Source organism: Taudactylus pleione, unplaced genomic scaffold (assembly GCF_031769625.1).
Source record: "Taudactylus pleione unplaced genomic scaffold, aTauple2 ptg000086l, whole genome shotgun sequence".
NCBI lineage: Eukaryota > Metazoa > Chordata > Amphibia > Anura > Myobatrachidae > Taudactylus > Taudactylus pleione.
The window spans coordinates 4855001-4879170 of NW_028284488.1; the positions used below are offsets into that span (position 1 = coordinate 4855001).

The following is a 24170-nucleotide window of genomic DNA, read 5'->3' on the forward strand; positions in this document are numbered from 1 at the left end:
GTCATCAGACTTTTTTAATGTTGTTCCAGCTTCCCCATAGGACTAAGGGCAGAATTCAGTTAGCCTTGTTAATTGACCTCACGGGAAAAAGGGTAGTAGCATTGGACTTTTATGCCCAGAGCTAGTCAATTAAAAGCCCTTTTTCTTGAACAGTAGCCGTGGGGCTAACGGGTGTTAACCCCAGGTACTTCTCCCAGAATCTATGGGTTATGAGTTAATGTGTTCAGGGCAGCTGTGATAAGAGCACTTTGCACAGATTTTTATTTGAGCTCCCTCAGGCTCGAACAGAAATCTGCGATAAGTGCAGCGCTAATTGAATCCGGCCCTAAACATGGAGTAAAATCTGACTGTTTTAAAAGAACTTTCATGCAAGATATTATCATACTAATACTATACTCCACTTGATTTTCACCATGTCTGCCCTGACACCTTCCTGATTTTTGCAGATGTGGCAAAAATAAAAAGTTTGGAGATAGTGCCCTGTATTGGTCATCTTTTGGAAGCAAGTGGAGTTTCCTTTATAAGTGCTGGTCTTAAGTGGCTCTTACGTCCTGGTCGTAAGTACATGAATCAATCTGAAGTAACCAAAAGCTTTGCTACATCCTCTTAGCAGCTAAATGGGTAATGTAAGGTCTGGTTACCTTCGTTTAAAGATCGTGTCCAAATTGCTGAACTGCTTGAAGTTCAGATCTTTATCAGCTTTGTGGGAGACGCCCACCCTTTAAATTCTGAATTGGATTTATTTAAGTATGGGGTTCCTCAATTCACTTTGACTCTTAAAAGAAATGCATTGATTTAAAGTGTTGGTAAAAGCAGAATATAATATTTCTTCCCCCCCCCCCCCTCCCCAACATAAAAAAACTGAAGTGTCTCCTCATTTCACAGCATCCGTTTACCCTGTTGCCTCTCTGGCTCAGTCAAGTCAAGGTCGGCTCCCTAAACTTTTCATGATCCTTAAGGTGGCACAAGGGAGGACATAAATTTAACATGGCGGCTTTACATAATCTACCTTGGGATTGTCATCCGCTTCCTTTATCCTTCAATACGCTGATGAAACATTACATCCCTAATTGTTTTCTGCCATTTCCTCCTTGATGTCCTAGTACTTCATCAAATGACTAAGACATAACTGCTGGTCTTCTCTAACCCCTGTTCATAACAACAACCCTGTCCCCAGATCTGATGCCTTGCTGTCTCCCTTGACTCCACTCCCCACATTCAGGCCATCTCTTAAGCTTGCGCTTCTACCTGGAACACTTGTATGATTGTCCCTTCCTCAACTCAGTTGCTACCAAAACTCCTCTACCTCCTAAAAATGCACCTTTTTAAAAAAAAAAAAAAAAAATGGAGACTTTCTCATTGCCTATTTTCTTCTCTACCTGTCCATAATGTATTCTTTCCAGCTCATCTTCCAACTATTCCCCCCCTTAGTATGTAAGCTCTAATGGGCAAGGGCCTTTCTCCCTTTTGTTCTTCCATAGTACTATCCATGTCAATAGTGCTTCTCTGCCTTGTAGTCTTCTCCCCTTCAGCAACTCTGACATGGTTTGCTCACCCATATATGTTGGGTGCTGGCTCATTGAGAACTGAATTGACTGTGCCCCTATCCCCATCCCCCTCCTGACTTGCTTGCTACAGTAAGCTACCATACCCTTGCCCCTATTATTTGTCCTACCCTGTCTGTGGTGTAATAATAATGTTACCTATGTACTTGTTCCCTCTTACATTGCAATGTGGATTATATTTACTGTACAGTGCTATGGCCAATATGTGGCACCTTTTTATAAATAAAATATCTAAGTTTCTTGCAATTCATTTTGCTACCACAGATGGTACTTTGTACTTTCTATTCATCTGACAAGCGTATTATTTTTCTGTCACTGTATGCGTACTATGCTCCATACAGTAAATCCCACAAGTTAGTTGCCATGGAGCACCCTCAAACCTATTATCTGTCATTGCTTACAATTGCTTATAGAGCGAAACTAGCAGAGAATTAGTAGTGTCTGACTGTTAAGTCATCTAAAGCTTGGTACACACTATACTATGCATGGTCCGATATATTGTTCTGATGCAAATCGTTATGATGCATCGTACACATCATATAGTGTATGTGTGTGTGCTCTCAGTCATTCCCTGTAAATCGGCGATTTTGGTTGGTGGGTCGGCAGAATGGGGAAACGTGGCTCAGGTACACTCATTTATAATCTATATTGTTATTTAGGGGATCAGTATGAAATGCCGGCGGACTTAATACCAACACCGGAAGGCAGACTGCTGAATATCCCGACGGGTTAACTATTGGGGATACTAACCTTTCCCCCTAACCCTCCCTTAGGGGTGCCTAACCCTACCCCACCCGTAAGTGCCTAAACCTAACACCCTCTTCCCGCAGCCTAAACCCTAACCTTCCCGGGGGGGTGCCTAACCCTAACCCCCCCTTCCTCTAGCCTAACCCTCCTGGGGTTGCTTAACCCTAACACCCCCCCCCCCCCACGCACGGCTGTCCGCGCCTGCCGCACGGCTTACCTTCATTCGGTATGCCTGGTGTAGGGCTCCCGGCATAGATATTTTGACAGGCGTCGAAATTTTGACGCCTGTCATTAGTCCTCTGCCGGAATTTGAGAGTCGGGAAGCCAGCGGTCGGCATTGCGACCGTCTGTTTCCTGACTGCATACCATATATTTAGTAGCAAGCATCAGATTTATAATCTTCCTTCTGAAAGTCTATAACTTTAAACAAAATGTAGAGATCTGTTGACAAAGGGGTAATTAAAATGGTTGACTCTCATACAGTACCGTATACGTGCTGCTTTGCAAGATCTATCAGTTCAAGAAATACAGAGAACGTTGGTTAATCTGTTTTCAGAAAAATAATCTGGTCTAGCCAAGGTGGAGGTAGTATCACAAAATGTGTACATAAGCAACTTGCAAGTGTCTGTGTCATGTGCAGTGGGTGCCAGGGTGCGCACCCCAACGACTCCCACTGCAGGGATGTGACAGACCAGCTGTAAAGGATCACTGCGCCGGGAAAGGGGAAATAATGCATACAGTATATACAAACACTTGCACACAAAATGTAGCAGTGCTCATTAAACTGGTATCCATATAAGATTTATAGTCTCTTCGTTACTCTGGACAAGTCTTCAGATGCCTGTGGTGGTCATTTCTGAAATAATTTCAGTGATCTGTTTCTGGAACTGGTTAGAAGAATTAAAAATGACACCAAAAAAAAGCCAGTACTGCATACCGTTGAGTACCATCAGAAAGTAAACAGTGTTTGTGGTGAAATAGCAATATTTGATTGTTTCTTTACTACAAAGTAAAAAAGACACCCATTTCGTTCTATTCATAATAGTTTAATGATTTCCCTTATTTACCACTTTGCCAGAGAAGAGATGATGTTTCCAAGTCTATATAAAAAATGAAGCTAAAGACTGTTTCACCTCCAGCCAATTGTAAACCGCTTTCCGCGCTGGATGATTTTTTTTGGATAGGGGTGGAGGAAACCATTGTTTTGTGGTCATTTGTACTGCGCAGATGGATTATGTTTTAGTTTTTTTGGGGGGGATTCTGCCTCATCCACCGGGTTGATCGATATATACGGATTTGGAAAGGAGAGAATACTTCTCTTACAGTTAACAGAGATACAATTATTTCCCAAAACACTTTTTTTTTTTTTTTTTAAGTATATAATGCTCTATCATGTGCTTTGGAATGTTTGCGTTAGGAGGGGTTTTCCCCTTTTTTTTTTTTTTTTTTCAAACTGGTTTTGTCTTTTTTAAATGATTGCAGGAGCCTGCCCGTATTTTTAAATCCGCAAACAGTTTGCATGTCTTAAACAGCCAATCAAACCAGTGACTCAACTGTATGCTCTATTTTTTATTTTATTTTTTTTCCTTAAGTCTAATGTATGGACCATAAAAAGATGATACGTTATTTAAAAAAAAAAAAAAAAAAAAGACTAAACATATAATGAAAGTGAAACGCAACATGGGCTTACATGATTTGCAGTCATTTTTAACAATTTTCAGAATCTTTAAATTGGGAATTTAAGTGTTGTATAGTGCTTTGGAAATATGGAATATTTATTAACTTATTTTAAATAATTGTGCAGAGAACGGCATTCCTCCCTTGTGTGCTTTTCCTTCCCTTACTTTTACCATCATCTACTGCCTACAATGGCACCCAACCCTTGAGTTCTGCCGCCCTGCGGCCTATTTGAGTATTATGACTGCAGATGCAGCAATGTTTATACCATGTCCTGCAATATTCTGTACTGTAAGTCACTTTTTTTTCTTTTGTTCATTCGGTTTTTATTTATGTACTTTGTAAGGTGCTGCGGACCTCTCGTGGTACCATATAAATAAAGGATAATATTTACAAACTCGTGTGATGTTTCTGCAGATCTGATTAAGTCCAACCTCTGTTTTATAAGACTACAAAAGCATGGAAGGACTGATGGGTTAGAATATTTTTCTTCTTTTAATGGTAAATTCCTATTCTCTTTGTGATCTCAAGGATACAATGCTTTCTCCTTGGTTGGTAGTCATACAGGGATTCCTTACTCTAACTGCATATAGTGTTTGGGTTGGTCTAATATTTTAAAGCGGTGAAGCAGGTAAATGTGATACTTTAGGAATAGGATAACTATTAGACATTGGTAGAACTTTTCATATGGGGTGATGAATGTTTGCTAAGTTTATAGTAACTGGAAGTCTGAAGCAGGCTGGGCAAATCTCTGTAGCCAGGCTGCCAATGCTCCTAAAAGGAAAAAAAATAGACACTTGGCACCATGCATGGACCTTTTCACTGTCCCCAATTTTTTTTCTTTTTAACCCTGCTGGCTCCTACATGTTGCATTATTTTTTATACTCCTTGGGGTGCAATCTAATTACCCACAACTTATTTACAGATGTAAGTATGGATATGTGCCACACTACGGTACCTCCAGATTCATAGATTTGTATTAGCAGTCTCAAAGGACTGCTTACAAAAATCCACTAATTGGTCGAGAGGCCCGCAAGTACCGATGCCATTACCAGCAGTTACTTGGACTTTAGAATTTCCACACTCAAGTTAACATATTCCCATACCTTGAACTTGTCTCAGCATATTTGTTTTTTTCTTTGTTTTCTATTTTTGGTAAAAAAATTTTTTAACATTTTGTATTTTAGGGCGGGTACATGGTTAGTGCTGGATGTTTTTTGTTTGCATTTTTCCCCCTCAGTTGTCAAAAGCATCAATGAGGGCATACATATTTATACTGTACAACAATATGAAAAGGAATGGACATCTTTAATATAATGCAGTCACCCTCAGACACATTTTGCAGGCGATGCTTAAGCTTATTGCATGCCACAATTTAAGCACCATAGAGCATGAATCATGTCTACGTACATGATGCCCCAGTTTCCTTATCTGATTACTGTAGTTCATTGGACCCTGCTTTATGAATCTGTGTTGCATATCATTTTCTATTTTACTGAGTAGTTGGGCATTTGAAGGAAATATGTTTCTGACAAATGTGTTCGTGGCTTGGGGTCTGGATCATTAATTGCAGAATCTTTTAGGTGAGACTGTGTGTGTGTGAACATGACTAGAGTGAAGGGAAAGAAAATGTGGTTTTCCATGCAGATGTAGTTTATCAACCTGCCTTAAAATGTATTTTAATGTAAGCCATGTGAGCTATAATACATGATTAATGTAGTTAATACAAATCTATTTATACCAATCATGAGGTGTTACATCAGTATGCAAGAACAGTGTTTTGAACCTTCCTGAGAATGTTCTTATATCTGTTCCTCAAGCTGTCCCTTGCTTTGATTAGTGGCACAGCACATTTTCTTTGTTTTTTTTTTTGTGCATGAGTTTCACCTTTTAGTGCAAGTGTTATTTTGCCATAGATAACCGTATCCTTTTGTACTACTATATTCTATTTATTGATGCATTACTAGTGCTTCCACTTTTTTAGGTCGTAGAACACCCCCAGCAAGAAGTGGACACCGCTGTGTGGCAGATAATACTAACTTATATGTGTTTGGTGGGTACAACCCAGACTATGATGAATCAGGTGGGCCAGAAAATGAAGACTACCCTCTCTTCAGAGAGCTCTGGAGATATCATTTTGCTACAGGAACATGGCATCAAATGGGTACAGATGGCTATATGCCACGAGAACTTGCCTCTATGTCATGTAAGTATTAAATATTTTTAGTTATTGAAAAGAAAATACTTTAGTACTGCATCATCCATGTACTTTTTTATAGTGTATTAGTATACCTGTTTTAAGTTTGTGTTGTAAAAATAGATCACTAACTGGCATGCCAGTGAATATTTAATACCTGCAGGCTTTGTTGACTCTAAACAACAGAAAAAAATGTTCTTCACCAAAAGAGCTTTTGTAGGGGCACATTAGATATACAATGATTGGTGTGGCACCTCAAACGCTATATCAATACATTAAAAAATTAGTTTTTCATACTTAACCTGTTCACAAAAAAGTAAATTACACAATGGTCTATAAATACTATTGTAAATAGATTCAGTGGATGGGTACTGATATTCTTGTTAAAGGAATCTAGAGAAACCGGAAATGCAGACTAAGACCATACCTTAAGTTTAAGCAATAGTATTTTCCTGTACTTCAATACCAGATCGGGTATTCAGGCTATTTGAATCCTAGCTTTTATTATTTTTGTATAGGAAATGGTGTTATTAAAACGCAAAAGCATAATTCTTAACAATCGAAGGAAATGCAGATCTCTCATACTGTAAGGTAACACAGGAAAAGAGATTAAGGTTTATTCTCTACATTTTGGTACGGTTAGGTTTAGAACGAGGTGCTGTAAAGTACCTCTGATGTCATAACCTCGTGACCTGCGGCAAAAGTGGGAGGGGCAAGTTCAGAATGGGGGGCCAAGTGTGTTCGCTCTCCATACTTCGGGTACGGTGGCTCACTTCGCTCGCCACAGGTTTATATTGCCCCTCTATGCCTACGTGGCTAGTAACACTGGTAGCGGTCCGGCCCTGCTGTTGCGGTCACGTGTTTGTGACGGCAGAGGTCCATTCCCCAACTTGGATCTAACAACAACCATTTTTTGCACGCTCCAATAGCTATATTTAAAGAATGTCTTCAAGTACTAGCAAATTAGTATAAATGACAGAATAGTTATTTTGGTTTTACTTTCATCTAAAGAAGTTTGGGGTAGATGTATGAAGGGGAGATATGGGGTTTAATAGTATTGGCGCACGGTATGTGTGCTGGTACCACTTCTCCCCCATGTATTAATATACAATTGGGTGTTAAATTATCATTATTGGCGCTGCTATCTACAAAATAACTCGCCAATGTGCCACCCAGTGTATTAATAATCTTTTGCACTGACTGTTCTGACAGCTGCAGCCATCGATTTCGATAGCTGCAGCTGTCGTTGCCCCACCAAAGCCGGGTCAGCACTTTCCCAGGTTGTAGCAGCTGCATGACTTCGGCCTGTGCATATGAGATCTCTTGATGCTTGTAAGATCTGGCAAAGTTTTGATGGCTGTGAGGTGAGAAACAGCGCATTAGCAATAGGCTGATGCACTGTGGGCTCAGGCAGGGATCACCGGAAGGGAGCGTTTTCACTCCTCCACTCTGGCAGACGAGATGTTCATACAGCTCGTCGGTACTGCTTCCTGCTTCACCTCGATGAAGAGTTATAGTGGCACGATCCATGCCACTAGAATACATCTCCCCCTTTTATCTTGAAAACATTGAGCTTTTTAAAGCAATTGAATTGTTTTGATTTTATTTTTTTGTTTAAAAATTTTATAATCTATTTTATTGTCATGGTTTCTAGTGGTTTTACATGGCTACAACCTTCTGGTGTTTGGAGGAACAGGCATCCCTTTTGGTGAGAGCAATGGCAATGATGTTCACGTCTGTAATGTGAAGTATAAGCGATGGGAAAAGCTAAACTGTGACGGAAAGAAGCCCAACCGCATTTATGGTCAGGTAGGTGTACCCCAACCCATGCAGCTCCTCTGACATGCCCATGGAAGGGTGACATCATCTTGCTTTTAACCATTTTATATTAAAAAAACAAACATACATTTGAAAATTCACTTAAAAATTTGGTTTCAATTACGTTAAGAGTCAGGAGCAAGCAATTTAGCTTCTATCTTGTGTTGACAACAATGAAAAGATGCTGTGGTAAATCATCACCATAATTTATTTATAGGGTGCCACAGAATCCATAGCACCGGACAGTCCTCTTACAGATATGACCTACATCTTATGCTGGCCATACATGCTGCAATTACCGGGACGATCCGCCCAATATCGGCGGATCGCCGCAATAATTGTAGCGTGGGGGGGGGGCGACCGAGGGTTAAATATTGCTCGGTCGGGCATGCTGGATTGTCCAGCATGCCCGTCCGATGCGATATTTACCCGGTAACTGTCGGCCGCATCGGGCAGTGTATGCCCAGCGCAGGGAACACAGATAGACATTTTCTGTGTTCCCTCCTACGGAAGGAACAGGGAAATGTCTCCTCCCCCGGGGGCGGAGCGCAGATGTCGGGCTATACACTGTGAGATTTCTCTGTGTGTGCCGCGGACATCTGCGGCTGGCAGCCGGCCAGATAAAATGTCTGTCGGTCTGACAGACATTTTATCTTGCCGTGTATGCCCAGCATTACAGATATGGTAAATCCCTAACACTCGTCATCAACGTTTATGTATAGGGTGCCAAAGTGTACTGTGCTGGACAGTAATCATACATAGATTACATACTGTACATCGTTACAATGAGCAAAATACCTGATTTCATAAATACAACCATGCATAATAATAATACATTCAGGTTAGAAGTGTGAGGTATAAACACAACAATGAATCATGCACAGACATCTACATTTTACTACAAATACAGGTACAAATTCTGTAGGTGTGAATAAAAGAATAGTACAGCACCCTTACAGAATGTAGCAATTAGAAAAAAGTATACGGCACACAGAGTATGAGTCGTAGGGTAGGGAGGACTCTGCCCTTGAGTGCCTAAATTCTAGCAGGATGGGGTAAATACATTTTAGTAGTAGAGGACATATAAGGGTCTGGGAGGGGGTAAAGTAGACAGTGATTGTTTTGGAAGGTTCTAGGGTGGTATAGAGACTGGTAGCACAAAAGAATGAGTTCCATAGTTGAGGAGCAGCACGGGAGAAGTCTTGGTCATGGAAGGTGGAGCTGATTGGAGTGGGTGGAGGTTACATCAAGCAGGAGTTTGGTGACAATGGATGGGATACTAGAGGGGGAACAGTTAGGGATTTCTAAGTGAGGGTGAGCAGTTTCTATGGAATTTTGGAGGGAATAGGAAGCCAGTATAGGCAGTTCCTGAGCCGGCATATCTAGTTGCATCATTCAGAATGGATTGTCGGGGGAGAATGGCTTGTTTAGTATAATGTTTGTTTAGATAGTTACTTGTATATCGGCACATTCCTTTGTGTTTTACAATTCGAAACAAAACTAATAAAACAGGACTGGGTAATAACAAAGAGGTAAGAGTCCTGCTCTCGCAAGCTTACAATCTATAGGGAAATAGGTGTTGATATACAAGGATAAGTGCTACATATTGCATATCTGTCCTGCCAGATTGATGGGCTGTATGACCCAGTCACATAGCATAGTTTGCCTAGGGACAGCAGGATGTGAAATTGAAGAAAGGAATAATATGTATGGACTGTGTAGAGGGGAGGTAATTGGGTAAAATAGCTTATAGAAGTTATGTGGGCGATTCTGGAATTTGATAAGCTTATCTGAAGAGCTAAATTTTCAGGGAATGCTTGTAGGTTTGGAGACTGGAGGAAAGTCTAATTGTGCATGTCAGAGCATTCCACAGTGTGTGTGCAGCCTGAATAAAGCCCCGTAGCTGTGAATGTAAGGAGTGTGGATGAATAGCGCTGATCTTGTGGAGAGGTTGGTTTGGGAGATATTTTGAGATCGGGAAAGATGTATTTTGTTGCAGCTTGGTCAATAGCCTTATGTGTAAAAGTGTTTTCTATTGAATTTGGTAGAATTCACATAACCAATGTAGTGATTGACAGGGCGGAGCAGCAGATGAATGTTTTACTGAGTAAGATCAGCCTCACAGCTGCATTCAAAATAGACTGTAGTGGAATGAAAATCTATTTTGGGTGAGACCAGTAAGGAGATGAAATGACAGACATTCAGTAAAGTGGACCAACAAAGATGGTGACATCTGGGAAGGATAGGTAGATTTGAGTTTCATCCATATGATACTGAAATCCAAAAGAGCTGATAAATTTGCCAAGAGAGATGTGGTGTAGATTGAAAAAAAAGCAGTGGTTTTAGGATTGAGCCTTGTACTCTTACTGATAATTTCTCTGAATCCACCTTCCTTTAACAATGAAAGAGCGATTTAAATAAATAGGATGAGAACCAGGATAGAGCTGTGTCCTGAAGTGATTGTAGTGTTTGCATAAAAAGAGTTGTCAACAGTGTTGGATGCAACAGAGAGGCCTAGAAGGAAGAATAAGAAGTGAGTAATGGCCTTTAGACTTAGCATTGACTAAGGTAGTGAATGATCTGATCACTGCTATCTCTGTGGAGTGTTTGGAACGAAAGCCTGACTGAAGTGAGTCCAATCATTTGTGCCAATTAAAGTGTGGTGCTTGGAAGGGCATGAGAGAGAAGACTGTAATTTCGGAGAGAGGGTCAGAACTCTTTTTTTTTTTTTTTTTTTTTTTTCTCTTTCCAGAGTAGAAGTAATCACTGTATGCTTAAATACTGATGAAAAGATACCAGGAGAGAGGGATTACAGATTTTAGTTAAGGTAGGGATGAGCACAGGAGACAGAGCTCTACTGACGGGATCAAATGAAGAGAGGGTGCCAGAAGGTTCATGGTAGAAATTGAGCAGGTTGCTGGCTGAGGAAGAGCATACCATTTCCGTGTATTAAAACATTGTTTGGGGTTAGAAGCTTGAGCAGAGATGAGAGATTTTAAATATGTTTGGCAGTGTCAAGGGTACTTGTGTACTTTACGCACTCATTGCAGAGAGAACCCAATGAATGTGTTAAATGGTACTTGCGTACTTTTATGTACACAAGTACCAAAAGTTGTCCACACCTAAAAAATAAAGTTGTCCCCTCGAGGGCTCGCTACGCTCGGCACAAGGTTAAGTTCCTAGGACTGTTATGTTCCCCCTCTATGCTCACTCGGATGGTAGGGAATGACGCTGGACACTGGCTGCTGACGTCAGGGTCCTCTCCGTGAAGGGGATTTCGGCATTACCATGATTAATAATAATGAGTGTAGGACACTTGGGTTCTCTCTGCAATGAGTCCGTAAAGTACACAAGTACCGTGTCAAATGTTTGTCTAGTGAGATGGATGCTACAGTAGTCAAATTGGGTTAAAATGAGGAAGTAGAACAGGGTTTTGGTTACTTCCTGAAGGAGCAATGGATGTCATGTGCATTCTTGTGATGAGGTAGATGATAGCTCTAAAGATACTGGATGGGAGGACTGAAGCTGAGGAAAGAGTAAACACTGACATCAAGACAGTGGGCATGGGAGAGCATGATGTTGACTGTGAAGAAAATGTGGAAAGTACTAGTAACATAAAGGGCTCTGATTTGGACATTTTTAAGTTTTTTATGAAATGTTTGGACATCCAGTCGAAGATGGCCGAGAGGTACTTGTACACACAATATAGCAATAGGTTCCCAACCGCTGTCCTCAAAGCTCCCCAACAGTTCAGGTTTTAGAGAGATCCATGGTTGAGCACAGGTGACTTAGGGCCCGATTCAGCAACGATCGCAACTGCGATTTACACATGCAATCGGCCGATAGTTGCATATGCATTGCAGTGCGCGAACACTCCTCTGCAATTGGGACTGCGATCGCACTGACTACGCAGACCCATTGCAGAGTGAGTGGCAGGAACTACAGATTGGGGGTGGTGACGGGGGAGTATTTGGCAAAGCGCAGGCGTGCCAGTGCGTTTTGAACGCCGTTGCAGGGGTGTGCATAGTTTAGTCACTGCAATGCCATATGCAGCTTGTGTACTCACTGTGTGCGATGAGGTTAGCAATTCCTGCATAAAGTCCGAGCTTGTGCAAGTGTGCATGAGGCTGCGATTGTACTCTGGTTTTGCAGTCTTGCTAAGTATTACCGATGTGTGAAAGGTAAGGTGGGCGTCCTTATGTTAGGCTACGTATGGCATAGCAATCTTAGACATTAGCATATCTTCGCAGTGAGACTGCGTGCGTAATCGCGATTGTGATCTGTACTGAATCAGGCCCTTAATTAGTACCTCAGTCAACTTGATTTAACCACCTGTTCTCAACCATGGATATCTCTAAAACCTGAACTGTTGGGTGCCTTGAGGGACTGCGTTTTGGAACCTCTGCAGTATAGTAAAGGAGGAGACCAATCAGGGGAGGAAAAATAAGATATGACTATTGTCCATGTAGAGGTGGGAAAAGAACAGAGCTTTGAAGGACCCAAAGGTGATGAAATAGGAAGAATCCGAGGTAGACACATTGAAGGAACGATTTGAGTGGTAGGAGGACAGTTTCACGAAAACCAAAGGAATGAAATGTGTCAAGAAGTCGTGACTGATCAAAAGTGTCAAAATTGACAGGTCAAGAAGTATTAGAAAGGAGAAGTGGCCCTTTCATGTGACAAAAATTAGGTCAAAGGGCATTTTTGTTGAGGGCAGTTTTGGTGTTGTGAAGAAGGCAGAAGTTAGACTCAAGAATCCAGTGTGATTGAAGACCATTCGTTCAAGACTAATTGTAAGGGAGCAAAGAAATGTGGCAGTAGTTGGTGAAAAGGACAGATTCATGATGTTGGCTTTTCTGTATTGGTTGTCTTAAGCATGCCATAATGTGTGAACAAGAGTGGGGCATTATCCATATAAATGACTTTTTTCAATGGCATGTGTGCTTTACAAGCTGAAATACAGTTGGCACGTCCTAACTGCATTGCTTGTAAAGTGTAAATAAGCACTTGCAGACTAGATGGTGTAAATTCCCATATACTAGATGACTAGCATGATTCCTCACAATTTGGATAGTATTTTTAGTGGAAACTTAGGCATGATTTCACTGTGTAGGAAGAGTTTTTGATTTTTCTTTTTAAAACAATCTTTCAGGCAATGGCCATTATAAATGGCTTTTTGTATGTATTTGGAGGAACTACTGGCTATATCTATAGTACAGATCTACATCGGCTGGACCTTTCTACAAGAGAATGGATTCAACTGAAGCCTAACAACCTGCCATGTGACCTACCAGAGGAAAGGTGTGCATCTATGTCTATTCATTTTATTATGCTACATATTCAACATTTCACTTCTAAAGAGCTTGTGCAACAAACGTGGAACACTCATAAGCCTTGCTGTTGCCTTTACCATGCTAAGTGTGTTTCTGCTACATGCATTATATGGAGTGTGGTACTTTACTATTTTCCTGCCCTGTTTGACCACAGGTACAGGCATGAAATAGCACATGACAGTCAAAGGATCTACGTATTGGGTGGTGGAACATCATGGACAGCATACTCTTTAGATAAGGTGAGCTTTGTTTTTGATTTTTTTTAATCTCTTGAGCTTTCTACCCTCTTAATAATGTCATGTAAAGCCTGACTGTTTGTTGCCTAATGATAACTTGCTAAGCTGAATCATGTTATTATCCAATCACATGAATGAATACTTAATCACTTCTTTTACTAGTGTAAAATAAAAGCAGAGCTTTTGAAGCTGTAACTGCAATAACCCAGTGTTGATAGTGATACATAAAAGCATAGCCATCACTGCATTATATTTTCAAAAATGCATGTTTAGAACTTTCTAGCAAGTTATTTTAATGTAGACATGAGTGTTATGTGCACAGCTTGCACTCCTTTAATATGTGGTCTTGTTTTCTCATTCCCTCTCAACTATTATTTTGGAAAGATTCATGCATACAACTTTGAAACCAACACATGGGAGGACATTCCCACCAAGCCACATGAAAATATAGGTAAATATAATACTCTGCCTTGTTAGTCAAGGTTGTGCTATACTATCCTGGCTCATTAATGAATAGTAACTTAATACTGTTTAAGTTTTCCATGGTTAGATTTATACCTACAAAAATGTTGATATACATAGCATGTGTTGTCATAAATTGGGTACATTTGTGTAAAGCATTTTACAGAGAGGTGAATAAATAACTTGTATAAATGCAGCTGTATACAGCAGTAATTAATATGTAACATGGCATGACAGGTTGCTACACCCTAAGTTTATGGAATATTGTACTTCGTAAAACGTGATTACAGAAGTAGTAGATATGATGTCCTGGTGGTAATTACTTTAGTAATATTTTATGTGGCAGTCGTACTTAACTTTAGAATTTTATTGTCATTCCAGGTTTTCCAGCTGCCAGAAGATGCCATAGTTGTGTCCAAATAAAACATGGTAAGAATTAGTGTTGGAGGATTGGGTATTTTTATTTTGTACACTGAAGTAATTGAATATAATATAAAATGGGAACCACGTGCTACTGTCAAGCCTACAAATCTAGCATTTTTGTAGTGTAAATTAAACAGACACTTGTAGGACTTTTGTAAAAAGATACAGCTTACAGCTGGGGTTCTCAACTCCAGTCCTCGAGTAATACCAACAGGTCATGTTTTGTGGATGTCTGTAATCATGCACAGATGAGAATCTTTGTTGCTGGGTCAGTAATTATCCCACCTGCTTCCACAGACATAAATCCTCAAAACATGACACTAGATTAAAGCATTTAAATGTACAACAGCATTTCCCTCCAAAAAACGAAACCATAAATACCACCTCGGGTAATCTATATTGACTAGTTCCTATCCGCTTGGAAATCTTCATGATTCCAACACGTCTCCCCATAAATGTAATTTGTCAGCTGGCTTTCGCTGTGGACTTTTTCCGGATGTAGCACTATTGAAGCTTTTATGCAGAGCTTGAGCTCATGGTCCAATACAGGTAACAGAAATTTAGCAGACACTGGGCAACTCAGTGGTTACTATGATGCCTTGGCACTGGTGCCATGGGTCTGATCCAATGAGGGCAATATTTGTGTTTAGAATCTGTTTTATAATTAATAAATTATGAGTAGCACTTTTCTCCGAAACGACTTTGTGTATGTGTGTGTTTCCTCCAAGTACTCCGGTTTTCTCCCACACTCTACAAATATATACTGATAGGCTAATATATTGGTAGGTTAATTGGCCTCTGCCAAAATGAACTCCAACCTGTGTTTTCATGTGGTAGAGAATATAGGAGCTCATTCAGACCCGCTCGCTAAGATGTTTTCTCTCGCTGCTGCCGAAGGTATGCAGTGTGTATGCATTGTGCGCATACGTTTGCATCGGAGTGCGCATACCTTAGCGAAAGTTCACAATGCATTCGCTCGCTGCACATAGACAGCCCAGCAGAGTGAGTGACAGGGGAAGCCGTTTGTAGGTGATAACAGGGGCTGGCCATTAAAAACGGGGGAGTGGAGGTGCAAACACAGGCGTGCCTGAACATCTCAACGGCGTTTTAGAGGTGTGCATAATTATAATACAGCATCATAGTACACGTCACCTGGCTTGTTTTTACACTGAAGTGCTTGTGGGCAGGGTATGGTCAACCTCAAGCGCTGAGATAGCATCCGATGTACCGATGGTTGCATACACTTCCTGGACATGACGTGCACAAGTGGGCGTCTTAAGACAGGCTGGTGGGTATCTGCACACACTATGTGATCACTCTCTAAGAAATACTGGGCATGTTAATGCATTGCTGCCTACGCAATTTGCATACACAACATGCGAGTGATCGCAATCAGCGAGCGGCTCTGAATCAGGCCCATAGATTGTAAACTCCACTGGGTCAGAGACGAAAAGGCTGAAAATTCTCAAATTGTTTGTAGCACGTAAGTGCTATATGAAGTTTTATAATCTGATGTTTAGGAGTGTATGGACAGATGTGTCCTCATACATATAGCCTCGATATGCCACACAGCACTACTTTCCTGGCATGAGTGAGGTGCCAGATTCTGTGCAACTCTGCTAGTCAGACGTGTTTTTTTTTTTTTTTTTGCTGAAAATGCATTTAAAGGCCCCCATGCATCAGTGACTGATAGCCGCGATGCTGGGTTGCAAGATCGGTGAAATCCAACATGTTGGATTTCACTGATTTGCCAATCGAGATTAGCAAATCGGTGATATTTAACATTGAGAATTTCATTGATCCTCCGACAGATCGCAGAGGATTGGATCCTGCAACTCTGCATTGCAGGATAGCGACGATCCGTCGCTGGTGTATTGGGGCCTTTTGACACACCAGCAGACACTGCTTATTAATTTTATGTGACACTTGCATATCTGTGTGCACCTGAGTCTGTATATGAAGCACAACGAAACTTGGAATGAAAAAAAGCTGCGGCTGCTACATTGTCACACTTCGTATACAGATTCAGAGACTCAGTCGCACTCAGATATACAAGTGTCACATATCAAATAATTAATCATCACAGTCTGCTGGTACGTCCTAGAAACATTGCATTGCAGCAAAGGTGTGTGTGTGTGTCTATCTATACAAAGTGCAACTACACTGCAACCTGTTGTTTTGATACAATAAAACAATTATTTTTGTCAACTGTGTCTGACTGCTGCCCCTGCCTCTTCCCTATTGGATCTGGTGAGTGTTTTGCATGAGTTTTCCTGTGGACTTTGTACCAGAGTTTATTCATTGAAGAGTGCTGCTTCAATCTGTCTATCAAAACACATACCAAGAGTTTGCTTATACTGTTGAAAGTATTGTAGCTTCCTTAATTGGACAAAATTCCTTTTAAAATATGCATATATTAAATCTTGACAAAGTGCATACCTGAATGCACTTTATCGTGGCTCCCTCGTAATGGCCTACTTTGTGGGTTCCTCAGATAGTATGTTGAACTTGCATCCTCTGTTACCACGTCTTCTCATAGACCTTTTCTCAAATGCAACTTATTTCCAAGGCCATTCATTGTGTAGTATATCCAATAGTTATCAAATCTTTTTTAAACAGATTCAAAACTTACAGTGCATCTGGAAAGGATTCACAACGCTTCACTTTTTCCACATTTTGTTATGTTACAGCCTTATTCCAAAATGGAATAAATTTTATTTTTGTCCTCAAAATTCTACACACAATACCCCATGACAACGTGTAAAAGGTTTTTTTGAGATTTTTACAAATTTAATCATAAGAATTCACTAAGAAATCACATGTACATAAGTATTCATGGCCTTTGAAATGAAGCTCAAAATTGAGCTCATGTGCATCCTTTTTCCACAGATCATCCTTGAGATGTTCCTACAGCTTAATTGGAGTCCACCTGTGGTAAATTCAGTTGATTGGACATGATTTTGAAAAGCATACACCTGTCTATCTAAGGTCCCACACTTGACAGTTCGTGTCAGAGCACTAACCAAGCATGAAGTCCAAGGAATTGTTTGTAGACCTCCGAGACAGGATTGTCTTGAGACACAAATCTGTGGAAAGGTACAGAAAAATATCTGCTGCTTTGAAGGTCCCAATGAATACAGTGGCCTCCATCATCCGTAAATGGAAGAAGTTTGGAACCACCAGGACTCTTCCTAGAGTTAGCCGGCCGTCTAAACTGAGCGATCGGGGGAGAAGGGCCCTAGTCAGGGAGGTGACCAAGAACCTGATGGTCACTCTGTCAGAGCTACAGCATTTCTCTGTGGAGAGAGGAGAACCTTATAGAAGGACAACCATCTCTGCAGCAACCCACCAATCAGGCCTGTATGGTAGAGTGGCCAGACGGAAGCCACTCCTTAGTAAAAAGCACATGGCAGCCAATCTGGAGTTTGTCAAAATGCACCTGAAGGACTATCGGACCAAAGATTGTACTGTTTGGCGTGAATTCCAGGCATTATGTTTGGAGGAAACCAGGCAACGCTCATCACCAGGCCGATACCATCCCTACAGTGAAGCATGTTGGTGGCGGCATCATGCTGTGGGCATGTTTTTCAGTGGCAGGAACTGGGAGACTAGTCAGGATAGAGGGAAAGATGAATGCAGAAATTTACAGAGACATCCTGGATGAAGACCTGTTCCAGAGCGCTCTTGACCTCAGACTGGGGCGACTCAAAAAGATCTCAAAGGAGTGGCTTCAGGGCAACTCTGTGAATGTCCTTGAGTGGCCCAGTCAGAGCACACAGAGCCCAGACTTGAATCCAATTGAACATCTCTGGAGAGATCTAAAAATAACTGTCCACTGACGCTTCCCATTCAACCTGATGGAGCATGAGAAGTGCTGCAAAGAGGAATGGGCGAAACTATGCCAAGCTTGTGGCATCGTATTCAAAAAGACTTGAGGCTGTAATTGCTGCCAAAGGTGCATCAAAGTATTGAGTAAAGGTTGTGAATACTTATGTACATGTGATTTCTTGTTTTTTTTATTACATTTATTAAATTTTTTATTTTATTAAGTTTGCAAAAATCGTAAAAAAATACTTTTTTACACGTTGTCATTATGGGGTATTGTGTGTAGAACTTTGAGGACAAAAATGAATTAATTCCATTTCGGAACATAACAAAATGTGGAAAATTGAGTGCTGTGAATACTTAACGGATGCACTGTATATACACCTTGTGGGTGTCTTGCACCACCCTGTTCCATCAGCCCCATTATATAATCATAGACCCCACCAGTGGTCATAAATTATACTAACGATACCCCACCACAGCCCCTTAGTAGTAAAAGCCTGTTTTATAAACCAACCACCCCCTCTACAAAAAACCCTGTTTTTTTGCACTCCCCCCTTTCCTCCCCTCTTGTGACCCCCCCCTCCCCCCCCCCACCTGTGCTGTTCACAAAGCATTCAGGGACGCGATTCCGGCAGTGATGTCTGCGATCAGAGTTTCACATCACTGTAGGGAAGTCTGAGAGATCAGTTCTGCACGTGCGACCACACCAGTTCAGTTGTAAAAAGGGTCTATTTAGAAAGTGATTATATTTAAATATGCAGTAGTAGGACACCACTCTAAGGAGGGGTTCTAAGGAAATATGTGAGAATGGTATCAGTCACGAGTCGACACTACCTGTATACTTAAAAGCAAATGTATCTTTTGTAATTTAGCATTTTATTGAATGTCTGAATAAACTGAAATATTTTGACATTAATATAATGTGTTGGATATCAATTACTAGCAGAAATAAGGCTCATGGTTTGGGAAGTGCATAGAAAATATGAGTTGGGTATATGCTTTGTAATCAGTTGTGTATTGCAATTTCTGGTACATTGTGAAAAGTCATCTTTTCTTAAGGTTTCATAGGGTCCACAGGGATACCATGGGGTATGTAGTTGGAGTAATCCATTGCACCAAACAGCTACAGCTTTCAAGCACCAAGCATGCACAGGATCTCCTCCCTTTATACCCCAGCCACAGGCATTCAGTTTTTTTGTTTGGTATTCGGCAAGTATCCAGATGCACCTGTTATAACAGCGGGACTGCTTAGACAGTCCCAGGTTTTGTTTTTTGTTTTTTTTATTATTATTTGCCTTCGTATTTAGAATACTGGGTTAAGCTGTTCTAAGCGCCTGAATAGGACGCATGTGCGGCCACTCCTACCTCTGCTGATGCTGAAATGCCAGAACGCTATATGCACTGGGATTTCGGCGAGTCACAGCGAAGCTTATCTAGCAGCGACGTTGGGGCCTGGACTGCAATCGGATCCAAGGAGATAAGGTAAGGCGATTCCTCGTTTTTGGGGAATCGTGTGCTGCAATCCTGGCTTCCGGTGTAGGAGATGCACTGGAGGCTGCTGCTAGTGAGGGCCCTTGAGCCGCGTTCTCACTAAGACCGTCAGGGCTTTATCGTCTGACACCGAGGATGAGTAGTAGATGCACTAGTAGCGTCTAGTACTATGAGGCCAGCGTACCCGTGCCGTTAACGCAGCTTAGGGGTGATAGGCGCTCCCCCGGCTGCTCCTTCCCCAACCCAGACGCAACTTCCTGTGTGGGTTTCCGCATCCATTTTGTTATTTCTGACCACCTCTTGTATTGAGATGCGCACAGTCCATCTATGGTGCTCTGCTGATAGCGGTTGGTTCTCGGAAGGTTTGGGTCAGTCTCCCTGTATACCTCTCCCTTGGGTCAGGTTTATAATGCTATATATCTAACAAAGCCCCGGGGGGGTTGGTCAGTTGATTCAGAGTCCATTTGCATTTCAATTTATATATGCATTGTATGTGACTTTAATGCTAGCTGCTGTATTTATACTGCCTTTTTGTTTCTAAACTGTCAGATATACCTATCACTGTGTTCCTCCTCATCCCTCTGTGTGTGTGTGTGTGTGTGTGTGTGTGTGTGTGTGTGTGTGTGTGTGTGTGTGTGTTTTTTTCATTCTTTTCACATTTACTTGTGAAGACACTTGCGTTGCATTTATACCTAATACCAGTTATTAACGGTTATGTCTAAAGGCAATTTGAAAGAGGAGGTTGAGCCTCCTGCTCTGGTATCTTGTAAATTCTGTTCGGCAGGCCTGTTGGAGCAGGATTTTGTGCATCTCCCCAATCCAGTGCATCGGCACAAGAAACACCTTTGGTGGCCTCTCAGGTTATGTTGCATTTAGTGGACCGTGCAGCAGCTTCACAGGCTCCGGCGATGGTATTGCTGTGGGGTACCCACAGCAGTTACATCCTACAATGTATATGTCTCCCATGAATCCTTTGTGGTTTGATGCTTATGCTCACTCTAGTCAGAGTATGCTGCCATCTATAGCCGTTCAGCAAGTAATGCAAGCGAATAGACTAGTTGCGGTAAAGCATAAGAGTATCCCTTCAGGCGTTGCCTCAGGATCCTGACACTGCATCATCATCATCACACTCTGATACTCAGAGTTCCGGGTCTTACTCAGTTGAGGAAGACCACCAATCCTCGGTGGATGTCCCTTCTCTGGTGAGAGCGGTTAGATCTGTCCTGAATATAGAGGAGGTAGCGGAGGTACCACCTAAGTCTAAGACTCCGGTCTTTGGGCGTCAGAAGGTGGCAAAAGATTTTCACTCAGTCTGAACAACTGACAGATCTCATGCCTGAAGAATGGAATACTCCAGATAGGGGTTTCCATGCTACTAAGAATTAACTTCTCGATACCCATTTTCACCTGGTGAATGTAACAAATGGGAAGATGCTCATGTGACAAGATTGATCAGGACCTCTACATTACCTATTCCTTTCGCATCCTCACTCAAGAAGGTTACAGATGGAAAACTATTTGAAATAATTCTTTTCAGTATCCGGAGAAATTACCAGGCCAGCTATGGCCGTAGCCTGGGTGGCCAAGGTTATGGAAGAATGAACATCTCTGGAAGATAGTATGCCAGATGCTACCAGAGAACAGCTGTCTTATCTTTGCCAAATGCAAGAAGCGGCTGTGTATATTGGAGAAGCGGTTATTGATGCAGGTATTTTGGCTTCTAGAGTGTCGGCAACTTCGTTTGCTGCTCGGGGAACCCTTTGGCTGAGAACCTGGAAGGCAGATACAGGGTCCAAGAAAGCTTTTGAATCCTTGCCTTTTTCTGGGAAGGTACTGTTTGGACCAGAATTGGATAACATGGCAGCTTCTAAATCTGCTGGATTGCCATCTACAGCTACCCCTAAGTATTGGTGGGCGTAATTTCGGTACTTTCGTCTGCATGGAAGGGCAAAGGGACAGTCTTTTCTACAGACAAGATAATTTCCGCAAGAGACCGCAGACCAAGAAATCTTGGTCAGTCAGACGTCCAGCTTCCAAGCCGGATGATAAACCCGCCGCCAGATGGAGGCGGGCCTCCCCCTGGGGGTTCTCGGTGTATAAGGCCGACTTCTCCAGTTTTCTTATGCCTGGCATCGGACAACTACGGATGTTTGGGTTCAAGAAGTGGTCTCTCATGGATATGCCCCCACATTCCTGAGGCATCCCCCTCAGATGTTGTTTTTTTTATTTTTATTACTCTTCCTTCAGACCCAGTCAAGGCCTTGGCCCTCCAAGAGGCTATTTGTGCCCTCCTGAAGTTGGGTTATAATTCCCGATCCTGTGACGCAACAAGGAAGGGGTTATTTATTCAAATTTTGTTTTTGATTCTGAAACCAAATGGGTCTCATCGCCCTATTCTGAATCTGAAGTTTCTCAACAAATCATCCATGTGCCCAAGTTCCGTATGGAAACCCTATGGTCAATTATGCTGGCAATGGAGCCTGGAGATTTCATGGTTTCCTTGGACATACAGGATGCGTATCTGCATGTACCTATTGCATGATCTTACCAAAGGTTTCTGAGGTTTGCTTGTGGGTCAGCAACATTACCAATTACAGGCTCTGCCCTTCGGGCTGTCCACAGCCCCTCAGGTGTTCACCAAGACACTGGCAGTTATGGCGGCTCATCTCAGACGACAACGAGTCAGGATACTACCATACTTGGATGACCTCCTGATATTGGCACAATCTCCGGAGGTGTTACAACACCATCTCTAAATGACCTTTGCCTGGCTACAGGAGCACGGCTGGATAATCAATTGGAATAAAGCTGTCTTTCTCCAACTCAACAGATGGTACATTTTGGGGGTGCTGTTGGATTCCCTGGGGCAAAGGATTCTTCTACTAGTGGACAAGATTGCTGCCCTACAATTTCGGGTGCGCAAACTGCTCTGCAGTCAGAGTGTCAGTTCACTTGGCAATGCAGGTACTGGGGTCCCATGGTATCCACCTTCGACATGGTGGCTTATACCCAGTTCCATTCCAGGTCCCTGCAATGATGGATTCTGTCTCATTGGAATGGTCAGTATCATCGGATAAAGTCTCAAACGATCTGCATCTCGCCAGAGGTTCGGCTCTCCTTCGCATGGTGGCTGCAGAAGACTCATTTAAACAAGGGTCGCCCTTTATGGATCCCAGATTGGGTACTCCTCACCACTGATGCAAGTCTGCGAGGATGGGGTGCAAGGCGCTCATTCTGGAGCAAGACCACCTTCACGGCAGGCCTGTCCAGTAGTGATGGGAAATGTAGTTCATTTTGGTGATCAGTTCATTATGATCTAGTTCACTGAAAATAATAGTTCAAATGATCAGTTCATGTAGTTCATTTAGGTCATTACATCACTGGCTCTGAAACACTGCTGAGAGAAGTGATTGTGTAATAGACTAGTTCTAAGTTTTCAAACAGTAGGGATTTCAACTACTAGCTCATTAGGTGAGTTATAGTCTTGTTCAAATGGTCAGCTATGTTTAATATGTCTGATCTTTTAATATTTTAAAAAAGCAGTATTTAACAAACTACTAGTAGTAGTGACATGTTTAACTCTGCAATGTTAATTTAATTGTAGTTATAATTTTTATTTCCATAATATACAAGTGAGAGAGACCCAAATTCAGAGTATTGTAATGTGTCACTTTTTTTTCCTTTTTAAAATACAGTAATTACAAGGGAAAAAAAATTTGCCTCATTTTTTAATTGCACCCATTAATGTCACTTAATGCACACCAGAGCTACTGTAGATTAATAATAGGGTGGGTGGGATTACAGCCTCCACATAAAAATAGGGGGATGGTCTCAATATGGGCAAATTCTCTACTTGTCCTCATTAGAATGTTTTATACATCACACCTATAAAATTGAGATCAGTACAGTAAAGATAGGAGGAAGAGAGATAAAGTAAAGAAGAAGTTATGCAAAGCATAGTCTATAAAATGACAGAAACTGATAGGTTCCATTTTATCTCTCTTGAAGGTTTGATACATCTCCCCCTATGACTTGTATAGTAAAGAAAAGTACAGTATAGAGCATGCAGCACTCCGCACTGTGTCTCAAGCTGATTAGGAGTGTATCTTGTGAATTAATATACTAGGAGAATGAATCTTGACAATATACTTCAGATCCATACAATTCATATGTCTGATCACAGCAGTGCCACCTGTGGTCGTTCAGCAGTATTGACTCATAACTGTATGTGAGAGAGCTAATGGGGAATGTATCATGTGACTTTTGAACTACTCAATGAGTCATCATGACAATATATTTCAATCAGCTCCACATGAGTCACTGACCTATTCGAACTAGTGAACTAGAATGCCTGAATCTAGTTAAATGAGCTGCACAGTCACACACATAGTCT

At 41.6% G+C, this 24170-nt stretch overlaps 1 protein-coding gene across 4 annotated transcripts in view; it reads left to right on the forward strand.

Moving 5' to 3' along the window:
• The window catches only part of KLHDC10 (kelch domain containing 10), a 90715-nt gene that overhangs the window by 54424 nt on the left and 12121 nt on the right, over positions 1-24170 (forward strand). For all 4 annotated transcript variants that reach the window (XR_015877828.1, XR_015877827.1, XM_088468681.1 and 1 more), the window contains 6 exons: positions 5974-6195; positions 7841-7995; positions 13157-13305; positions 13492-13576; positions 13958-14024; positions 14417-14464. Coding sequence is in view for 2 of the 4 variants with exons in the window: in XM_088468681.1 (XP_088324807.1) it covers positions 5974-6195; positions 7841-7995; positions 13157-13305; positions 13492-13576; positions 13958-14024; positions 14417-14464 (726 nt within the window). In the remaining 2 variants the exon portion in view is untranslated. The remainder of the gene's footprint in view (positions 1-5973; positions 6196-7840; positions 7996-13156; positions 13306-13491; positions 13577-13957; positions 14025-14416; positions 14465-24170) is intronic.